Source organism: Tupaia chinensis, unplaced genomic scaffold, assembly GCF_000334495.1.
Source record: "Tupaia chinensis unplaced genomic scaffold, TupChi_1.0 Scaffold000387_1, whole genome shotgun sequence".
Lineage (NCBI taxonomy): Eukaryota > Metazoa > Chordata > Mammalia > Scandentia > Tupaiidae > Tupaia > Tupaia belangeri.
The window spans coordinates 2,451,044-2,461,948 of NW_006159889.1; the positions used below are offsets into that span (position 1 = coordinate 2,451,044).

At 49.4% G+C, this 10,905-nt stretch overlaps 1 protein-coding gene and 1 non-coding gene across 2 annotated transcripts in view; one reads left to right on the plus strand and one right to left on the minus strand.

Annotated features, from left to right (window-relative positions):
* Positions 1–704, plus strand: part of ARMH1 (armadillo like helical domain containing 1) — a gene marked incomplete in the record, with an annotated part of 56,082 nt that extends 55,378 nt beyond the window's left edge. The window contains 3 exon segments of the mRNA XM_027773916.1: positions 42–119; positions 310–391; positions 459–704. Of these exon segments, the coding sequence (XP_027629717.1) occupies positions 42–119; positions 310–391; positions 459–577 (279 nt within the window).
* A 6,550-nt stretch (positions 705–7,254) lies between these two features.
* Positions 7,255–7,370, minus strand: LOC114008782 (U5 spliceosomal RNA). The gene has a single exon (XR_003550286.1). It is a non-coding gene; the product is annotated as a U5 spliceosomal RNA (small nuclear RNA).
* Positions 7,371–10,905: the final 3,535 nt, after the last annotated feature.

Sequence of the window (10,905 nt, forward strand, 5' to 3'; positions counted from 1 at the left end):
TGCAGCCGCGGGGTCACGCCTCCCCTCGGGCCCGCCCGCAGTATTTCGTGCAGATGTTCCCGGTGGTGGAGGAGCACGTGCGCAAGTCCATGGGGGAGCAACTCTACCAGCTCTTCCTCGTGAGTGCCCCCGCCCTGCCCGGAGGGTGCCCCTCCGCCTGTCCCCACCTGGCACCCCGCACGCGGGAGGGCGCGCACCGGCAGGGCTACCGGGCCCGCGGACTCCCCGCCCCTCTCCTCGCCGCCTGCAACAGCCTTTTGCCCAAGCCCACCCCCAGCACCCCAGCCGGGCCGCCTTTGCTGTCCTCAGAGCAACGCCGCGGACTTGTACCTGAAAATAGACAGCGTCCAGGCGGACATCCTGGCCGCCAACAAGGTCAACGTCACGGAGGGTGAGTGGGGACGCGGAGCCCGCGCCGCGAGCACAGAGCAGCGCGCTCACCGCCTTCCCTCCTGCAGCGCTGCACCTCTGCGAGGTCTCCCGCTGCACCCTGAACTTCCTCTCGGACTCCGGAGCCCCAGAGCGGATGGCCTGCGGCTCAAGCTTCCAGGAGGACCGTGGGGAACCAAAGGAGTAGCAGCTCCCGGATGGCAGGGAAGCCTGGAAGGAGGAAGGAGCCTGGGGGCAAGCGCTGGGCCACTGCGCCTGGCCCTCCGCTGGGTGGAGGTGGGCCTGCCAGCTGCGGGCTGGGAAGAGCTCAATAAACGGTCTCGATATCTCTCTCTGTGTATGTGTGTGTGTGTGTGTATTGGGGGAAATCAAATGAGAGCTACCCTGATAGGGTGGAGTGCCTTTGTCACCCAGTTACAAAGCAGGTCCAGGGCTGGTCTCCCATGTAGTCTACCGCAGTTCGAGTCCCGACCCCGCAGCTTGAAATACGCTGGGCACATGTGCGTGTGTGTCCAAAATCCCAAGAAGAATGGAGGAGAAGGGTTTGTGGCATGGCCATCCCCTGTTTCTGTCTCTCTGTCTCTCATGAGAGTGCACACATTCTATAGCAAAAAAAAAATCTTTCTAAAAAAAAAATAGCAGGTTTCTTGCTTTCTCACTTTCCCCTCTCTCTCCCGCTCTGTCTCTGATGAAATTTAAATAAATAAATAAATAAATAAATAAAATAAACTGACATAAAATAATTTTTAAAATGGATTCCATGAGACCAGCAGATGACGTAATGGCTACATCTTTGGACTCCCATGTAGTCGACCGTGTTCGAGTCCTAGACCTGGTGGCTTAAGCTCAGCCAGGCGCACATGCCCAAGATCCTGAGAGGAGATGGAGGAAAAGGGATTGCGGCGTGACCAGCCCCCCTGGGGGGTGATTTCTCGCTGTCGCTCTGTCTCTGTCTGGCGAGCACATGCACCCTATAGCAAAAAAAACTCTCAAAAAAAATGGGTTCAGGACTACCCAAGGCCTTCGTGTTTAAGGGAGCCAGATTTCACTTGGTTCTATGGTTCAAATCCCAGTTCCAGCGATTGAAAAACACACCAGGCTTGTGTGTGTCGGTGCCTGAAATCCCTACAGGAAGAATGGAGAAGGGATTGCAGTACCACCACACGCCACTGGGGATGCTTTCTCCCTCTGCCTCTCTCTGGCAGGTGCACACGCCCCCTGGCAGTTAAAAGCAGTCGGCATAGTGACTGTGGCAGTGGACTCCTATGTGGCCGACCATGGTTTGAGTCCCAGACTAGTGGCTTAAAACTCACACCAGGCACGTACATGCGTGTGTGCCCAAAATCCTGAAAGGAGAATGGAAGAGAAGGGATTATGATGTGGCCATCCCCACTGGGGGTGGGGTGATTTCTCACTTTATGTTTCTCTGTCTTTGTGTCTTAGGCAAGCAAGCATTCTTGCCATATAGCAAAAACCGCAAGGGCACAGGCTGAATAGCCTCGCCTCAGCCCCCGAGGGCCTGCACGCTCTCCTGTCACACCGCCTGGTTGGTCTCGGACCCTCTTGCAGCTTCTCATTCTCGTTTGCTGATTCCTCACTTTAACCCAACTTCTTTGAGTTTGTAGCGAGGCAGGACTCTGGTCTTGAAGCACTTCTCTATCTGCGTTTTTAATTTGCCAGAGAGTACACGTGAAGTTAAGGCCCCTCTCCTTTTTCTTTTTGGAGATGTTGTGTGTGTGTGTGTGTGTGTGTGCATGTGTGTGTGTGTTTGGCCGGGGGCACTTGTGTTTGGCAGAGAGACGGCGAGAAATCACCCCCCAGGGAGGATGGCCGGGGGGATGGCCACACCATAACCCCGTCTCCTTTCTCCTCTTGGGATCTTGGGCACGCACATACACGTGCCTGGCGTGAGTTTAAGCCACCAGGTCTGAGACTCGAACTGTGGTCGACTACATGGGAGTCCAGCGACATAGCCATTACACTAACTGCTGGTCCCAAAGCCCCCTTTTTTGAAAGAAGTTCAAGCTTGGAGTTATCTGTTCACACGTTTTTTATTTTTAAAGATTTATTTAACTTTAACTTATTTATTTAAAAAAATTTTTTATTATTTTTAATTATTTATTTAACTTCATTTATTCATTCATTTATTTTTATTTTGACCAGAGAGATACACAGAGAGAGAGAGAGAGAGAGAGAGAAGGTGAGAAAGCAAGCCACCAGGTCCATTTATTTTTATTTAGATAGTTTAATTTGACCAGAGAAGGACAGAATGAGAGAGAGAGAGACAAAGGGAAAGTGAGACAGCAAGCCACCAGGTCCAGGACTCGCACCGCAGTGGGCTGTGTGGGAGTTCAGTGCCCTTAACTACCACGCCACCTGCTGGCCCCAATTATTATTTTAAATGCCGCTACAGGAAACATGCTCTCACCAGAGACAGAGAAAAAGAAAGCAATCCACTAAGTTCAAGACTTGAACTGCAGTGGGCCACGTGGGAATGCAGCATCTTAACCACCCTGCCACAGGCTGGCCTCAACTGCCCACGAGTTTTTAGGCCTTCCCAGCCCTCGCTCCCCCCTTCACTCTGCTCCACACACTGGCCTCCAGCTGGTCCTGAAACAGACAAGCTCTTGCCTTAGGGGTTTTGCATTAGCTGTTCCCTCTGCCTAGAATGTCGCCAGAGAGCTGTCCACACAGCCGCTCCCTTCCCTCGCCTCCCTTCAACTCCTTACACACAAGTCACCGCTCTCGCTTTATTTCTAAGTTATTTGTTTTATTTTATTTATTCATTAATTTATTTTCAGTTTGACCATAGGGAGATACAGAGCGAGAAAGAGAAAGCAAGCCACCAAGTCCAGGACTTGAACCATGGTCGACCATGTGGGAGTGTCCAGCACCCAAACCACCGCGCCACCTGGGGGTCCTTTTTTGTTTTTTAATTTGCTGTCGGGCACATGTGCTTGCCTGAGAGAGACAGACAGACACAGAGAGAAAAAGTAAGAAATCACCACCCCCCAAAGGGGTTGGAAATGATATCCCTTCTCCATTCTCCTCTCAGGATTTGGGGTACACATCCACGCACACACACACCCAGCATGTTTGTTGAGCCTCTGGATCATGGCACGACCGTCCCCCATGGGGTGATTTCTTCCTTTCTGTCTTTGTCTCTCTGGCAAGTACCCATGCCCTATAGCAAAAATCTCTCTTAAAAAAAAAAAACTGTAGTGGGACCAGCAAGTGGCATAGTGATTAAGGCGCTGGACCCTCCCACATGGCCAACCACGGCTTGAGTCCCGGACCTGGTGGCTTGTTTTTTCACTTCTCTTTCTCTCTCTCTGTCTCTGTGTGTCTCTCTCTGGTCAAATTCAAAATAAAAAATGAACGAATAAATAAAATTAAGAAATTATTTTTTTTAATTGTAGCACACACTTATTTTCCATGCTCATCACCCTGACTCATTTTCCCCACAGCATTATCGGTTTTTTTCTTTTTTAAGGTTTTTGCATAGGGCTTGTACACTCACCAGAGAGACACAGAGAGACACAGCAGAAAAGTGAGAAATCGCCTCCTAGAAGGGGATAGCCATGCTGTAATCCGTTCTCCAATCCCCTCTCAAGATTTTGGGCATGCTGGGGCTGGCAGGTGTTGTGGTGGTTAAGGGCACTGGACTTCCACATGGCTGACCATGGTTCAAGTCCTGAACCTGGTGGCTTACTTTCTCTTTCTCTCTCTCTCTTTCTCACTCTGTCCCTCTCTGGTCAAATTTAAATTAATTAATTAATTAATTAATTATTAAAAAATATTTTGGGCATGCACACACACACACACCTGGCATGATTTTCAAGCCACCAGGTCTGGGATTCAAACCGAGGTCAATCTTATGAGGTCCCATGCCTTAACCACTCTGTCACCGGCTGGCCCCATAGCACTACTTTATTTATGCTGTTTATTGTCTGTCTCCCCACTTGACTGTAAGCTCCACTAGAACAGGGATTTGTTTCCTGAAATATCCCAAACACAGGACAATACCTGGCATGCACGAATGCAGGACCCAGGTGTTTGGAAGAAAATTGTCCCTGCAGGTCTGAGGAAGTGAAGTCGGATGGCAGTAATTCTCCAGGCTACCACAAGAGGGCATCACCAGCCCTGATATTGTTGGTCTAAGGCCGCCCAGCTTCCCGGAGGATTTTGAGCCTCACTCCTGTTTGGACCTAAGGAGAGAAAAGTTTAAATACATTCTTATGGTTCCATAAAGCTAGATGGATTTTCTATTTTAAAAAAGTGTCCTGTTAGAGATGAGGTCATTTTTACTAATTTTAGTCTTGAAGTATCCTTTCTTTTGTATAATGATAGTAAAAAATAGTACATCAGAAATCTTTTGGTTTTTTGTTTTGTTTTTTTTTTTTTTTTTTTGGTCAAAGGGCACGTGTGCTCGCCAAAGAGAGAGACACAGAGAGAGAAAGTGTGAAATCACCCCGTGGGGGGATGGCTCCATCACAATCCCTTCTCCTCTATTCTCCTCCTGGAATTTTGGGCTCACACACACACGTCCAGCGTAATTTTCTTTCTTCTTTTGTTTTAGAGGTTTTTGCCTGACGGTGCAGGTGGAGAGAGACAGAGACAGAGTGAAAGTGAGAAATCACCCCCCGGAGGGAGAGCCGCACTGCAATCTCTCCATTCTCCTGGGATCTTGGGGACACGGGCACACGCACCCGGCGTGATTTTCAAGCCACCAGGTCCAGGACTCAGACCACAGTCAGCTGTGTGAGAGTCCAGCGAGGGAACCACCACGCCATCTGCTGGTCTCCCCGGCATTATTTTCAAGCCTCCAGGTCCAGGACTCCAACCGCAGCTGGCCAGGTGGGAGTCCAACACCTTAACTGCCATGGCACTTGCTGGCCACATGGATTTTGGAAACTTTAAGAATTGTGGGGCCAGCAGGTGGCATGGTGGTTAAGGCGCTGGACTCCCACATGGTCAACCACTGTTGGAGTTCCAGACCTGGTGGCTTGCTTTCTCATTTTCTCATCTTCCTTCTCGCTGTGTGTCTGTCTTTCTCTGGTTAAATGAAAATGAATGAATAAATAAAATCAAATTAAAAAATAATTTGGCAAACCCAAAAACATGGGAACCACTGGACTAGAGTAATTGGAGTTAAATTAGAAACAATGGAGGGCTGGGGCCAGCAGGTGGCGTGGTGGTTGGGGGCGCTGGACTCCCACGTGGCCGACTGCAGTTCAGTCCCGGACCTAGTGGCTTGCTTTCTCACTCTCTCTCTTGCTCTGTTTCTCTCTGGTCAAATTTAAATAACTAAAGTTAAGTTTTGTTTTTTTTTAATTTTAAGAATTGTTTTGTTTAACTTTATTTATTTATGTATTTAAATTAGCCCAGACTGGACAGAATGAGAGAGTGAGAGAGCGAATGAGAAAGGAAGCTGCCAGGTCCAGGACATTTTATTTCCAGGAGAGACGCTTTGATTTATGGATGGCACTTGGTGGGAACACACTGACCGTGCAGGGAAGCACCCTCTGAGGGGTGGCAGGGTGGTGAGAGGGCCATGCTGCCAGCAGCCCCACAAACGCCTCAGTCCCAGCGCCTGCCTGCCCAGGACCCTGGGGCTGTCTCCCATGGGTGTTGCCCAGGAGGTCAGCCCACACCTTCCCAGGTGTGGCTCAGGGCTCGGGGTGCAGGCTGGCACAGCAGCAGCAGGCTGTGGTGGTGGCCATCCTAGAGGTTGGCACCTTGAAGGTTGGGTGGACACTGGACTGAGTCCCTCCCTGTCAGACCAGAGGCTACAGAGGCCCCTCGAAGTCCAGGAGCAGAGTCTCCTTCACCTGAGAAGGAGAGAAAAGTTTTAAATACATTCACACAGGCGCGTGCGTGCGTGCCCAGGATCCCGAGAGGAGAATGGAGAAGGGATTGCGGCGTGGCCATCCTCCCGGGGGTGGGGGGTGATTTCTCGCTTTCTGTCTCTCCGTCTCTCGTGTTTTTCTGGCAAGTAAATGCGCCCTATAGCAAAAACCTCTCCAAAAAAAAAGATCTTTGGGTCTTTGGGTGATGGGGATTAGAAGTGGGAAGGCCAGGGACCAGCAGGTGGCGTGGTGGTTAAGGGCGCCAGACTGCCACATGGCTGACCATGTTTCAAGTCCCAGACCTGGTGGCTTACTTTCTCACTCACTCGCTCTGTCCCTCTCTGGTCAGATTAAGATAAATAAATAAAATAAAGTTAAACCAGCTCTTTTTTAAAAATGAGGGAGACCAACTAAAGAAAAATCTGGGCTGGCTGGTGGCGTGGTGGTTAAGGGCGCCAGACTGCCACATGGCTGACCATGTTTCAAGTCCCAGACCTGGTGGCTTACTTTCTCACTCACTCGCTCTGTCCCTCTCTGGTCAAGTTTAAATAAATAAAGTTATGTAAAAATAGCCGCCAGGTCTGGCACTGGAACCTGAGTCCGCCATGTGGGAGTCCAACACCCTTATCCACCACACCACCTGCCAGCCCCCTCAAATAAAATAATTGCTGAGGAAAAAAAATAGAAAAAGAAAAGAAAAAAAACCTGATACAAGTCCAACACCCTGAGCCCAAAGAGGTAGGTGGTGCCTGAGCCTTGCCTGAGCTTCTACCCTTCTCTTTTGAGAGTTTTGGACGCTCACTGGAACAGCCCCACGGGGTATGGCCACATCACAGTCCCCTTTAATTTCAACCAACCAGGCCCGGACACGAATTGCAGAACGTAGTCAGCGATATAAGCGCGCAGTACCGCATAGAGCAGCTATACCGCATAGAGCAGATCTTTAGTAAAAGGCATGTAACTTGGGACTAGTGTATGACACTAAGCTGTTCTACTTTTATAAACCACGTCATGTAGCCCTGCAAGAGCAAGGCCTCAAAAAATTGGATTAAGACTCAGAATTGTTCCTCTCCACGGAAATCTTTAGTAAAAGGCGAAAGATTTATACGATCTGAAGAGAAACCAGAGTATGCTCTCGATGGCGCGCACACAGTCCTCGGGTGACCGTAACTACTAATTCAGCAATGGTAACTATTTACCCAAACGAACTAGTGACTTCTATTTTTATCTTAGACAATGCTATACATGAAATTTTATTTTTAGGAGGAAAAATGGAAAGAAAAAGGATTGCCTTTTTAAAATAGGAAATGTCCTGTGCGCAACGCATTGTGGGTATGTAAATGACGCTGAGTCACCAACCTCCGCTTCCCTGAAATATCTTAAATACAGTTCATTCTTTTTCCCGCTCGGCGTTTGGCCACCACTAGGGGGCAGAGCAAAAGCCAGATGTGAGGGAATTAGACGCCTGGTCTAACTATTCAATAGAAAGTCTGTTTTGTAATTGGCGCGCAGAGTAAAAATAATTTTGAATTTAAAAAAAGGCTTGAAAATAATTGTCTATATACATTCACCGAACAAAAATGTCTTAAGCACGAGCCCTGTGCTAGCGCTTAGGAGACAGGTGTGTTTGGTGACCACTGATAATAGAACGTGCAGTGACACACGGGCCAAGCATGAAAGGATTCAAAGTCGGGTGGGGTGGTGTTCTAGTCAGTGTCTAGCAGTGTAAGCCCCAGCGGGGAGACGGCGGGTGGACTTCATCTACATAGGCCTTTCAGACCGAGATTAGAACTTGGGTATACCCGGAGGACAAAGAGGAACCATTGAAAAGCTTTAGAGAAGAAGAATATGATTAGATTAGTGTTTTTTTAACTATTATTTTATTTTTTTAGAATTATTCACTTTATTTTATTTTATTTTTAAGAGTTATTTAATTTTATTTATTCAACCATTTTTTTAAAAGAATTATTTTATTTATTCATTTATTTATTTTAATTTGACCAGAGAGGGACAGGGAGAGAGAGAGCACGGGCAAGAGAAAGCAAGCCACCAGGTCAGGACTTGAACCGTAGTCAGCCATGTGGGAGGGTCCAGAGCCTTAACCAACACACCACTTTGCTGGTCCCTCATCCATTTATTTTAATTTGACTAGAGAGAGAGAGGGAAAGCGAGAAAGCAAGCCACCAAGTCCAGGACTTGACCTATGGTCTGCCATGTGGGAGTGTCCAGCATCTTGACCACCACACCACCTGCTGGTCCCCCCTTAATTTTATTTTTTATTGTTATTTTAATTTGATTGGAGAGAGACAAGGAAAATGAGAAAGCAAATCGCCAGGTCTGGGACTCAAACCACGGTTAGCCAGGTGGGAGTCCAGTGCCTTAACCACCACACCTCCCGCCTGGACCCAGACTAGTATTGTGAAGCAGTATCAGCTTGGTGTTACTGGTGGATTGTAGACTTCCTTCCCAAACAGTCCTACGTTGAAGTCTTCACCCCCAGTACCTTAAAGGTACTTGACTTGGAAACAGAGTTGTTGCAAGCATAATTTGTTGAGGGCTCTAGAACTCTGACAATAACTTTCTTTTTTTTAAGAATGTTTTCATTTTATTAGTTGTTATTATTACTATTTTAAATTTACTATAGAGCATGTGTGCTCACGAGAGACAGAGAGAAACTGAGAAAGCAATCTACCAGGTCCGAGACTCGAGCTTGGTTGGGCTTGTGAGAGGCCAGCGCCTCATCCACCACGCCACCGCCTGCTGGCCCAACTGTAGCGTTCTCTTAAGCCACTCAGTTTATGGCACTCTTGTTAAGGCAGCCCTAGCAATACACCTCATACAGCTGGGCACCGCTTAGGAAAGCAAACTGCTGGCATTCATTCCAGACCCAGTGAATCAGAAACTCCCGGGGGGGACCCAGACATCAGAGTTTTTTGTTTGTTTTGTTGTGTTTTTTAGTTTTATTTATTCATTGATTTAGTTTTAATTTGACCAGAGACAGAGAAAGGAAAAGTGGGAAAGCAAGCCACCAGGTCTGGGACTCGAACCATGACCAGCCATATGGGAGTATCCAGCACCCTAGCCACCACGCCACCTGCTGACCCCCGCCCCCCCATCAGAGTTTTGTCAAGTCCTTCAAGTGACTCTGAAGCCAGCTGCACTGAGGACCACTGGTCGACTCTGCTGGCTGAAGTAGGAGGGTGTGTGGAGAGCAAGGCGTTGAGAGGGAATGCAGGAAACGGAGCAATAAAAGCCAGAGAGAAATAAATGGCTGTTTGGAGCAGAGGGCCTGGACTGCCCAAGAAACGTGTGTAAAAAACACAGGGGACCAGCAAGCGGCGTGGTGGTTAAGGTCCTGGACTCCCACATGGCCAAACACAGTCCCAGTCCTGGACCTGGTGGCTTCAAGTTCACTCCTGGGGGACCAGTGGATGGTGTACTGGTTATGTTGCTGCTCTCCCACAGTCGTTGGCTATCGGTGGAGTCCCAGGCCCAGCGGCTTAAAACTCACGCTGGGATGGGAACCAGCAGTTAGCGTAATGGCTATGTCGCTGGACTCCCACGTAGTTGACCGCAGTTCGTGTCCCAGACCTGGTGGCTTAAACTCACGCCGGCCGCGTGTGCGTGCGTGCCCAAGATCCCGAGAGGAGAATGGAGGAAAAGGGATTGCAGCGTGGCCATCCCCCCGGGGGGTGATTTCTCGCTTTCTGTCTCTATGTCTCTCTCTGTCTGTCTGGCAAGCACACGTGCCCTGTAGCAAAAAACCTCTCCAAAAAAAGAAAACGTGAAGGAAGATAGCTTAAACAACTAGGTGGGGTTCTGTTCTGTATTGTACTCACAGTAAGTACAAGCGTAGAACTTCTTGAAAAGCATGACGTAGGTGTTTGCTCAAACATCGAGACCCCTCTTCGGCTTCTGCTTGCTTTTCTTTTTCAGCTTTGCTACAGGCCGCATGCACCTGCCAGAGACACGGAGTGAGAGGAAGTCACCCCCGGGGGGTAGTCACACAACAATCCTTTCCTCTCCAGGCTCTTTTTGGGATTTGGGCGTGCGCACACATGCACCCAGCGCGAGTCTCAAGCTGCCGGGTCTAGGACTCGAACAGCATAGCCAGCCATGTGGGATCCAGCTGCCCTAGCCTCCACACCACCTCCAGGCCCCCTGCATGCTTTTCTACTTGGTTGTCCCTGATGACTGTCACCTACCTCTCGATCACAAGGAGCTGTCACAGCCCAGAGTGACCATGTCCATGACCGGGGGGAGAAGTGGGGGCAGTGACACAAACGAAGCATCCTCTGTATCACTCTCTGCTATGAGGAAACCACGCAGGGCAGCCGGTGATGTGGGTGAGGAGGCTGAACCCCACAAGACACTCAGTCCTGGTCCTGGGGGCTCGAAAAACATGCTGGGCTGGAGAACACACATGCCCAAGTCCCGACAGGAGGGAGAAATGGGGGAGCGGGGACTGCAACGTGACCATTCCCCCATGGGGAGGGGACTTTCTCACTTTCCTCCTCTCTCTCCCTCTCTCTCCCTCTCTTCCTCTTTCTCTCCCTCTCTCTCCCCTCTCTTTCTCTCCCTCTCTCTCTCTCCTCTCTCCTCTCTCTCACCCCCTCTGTCTCCCTCTCTCTCCTCTCTCTCTCCTCTCTCTCTCTCTCTCTCTCTC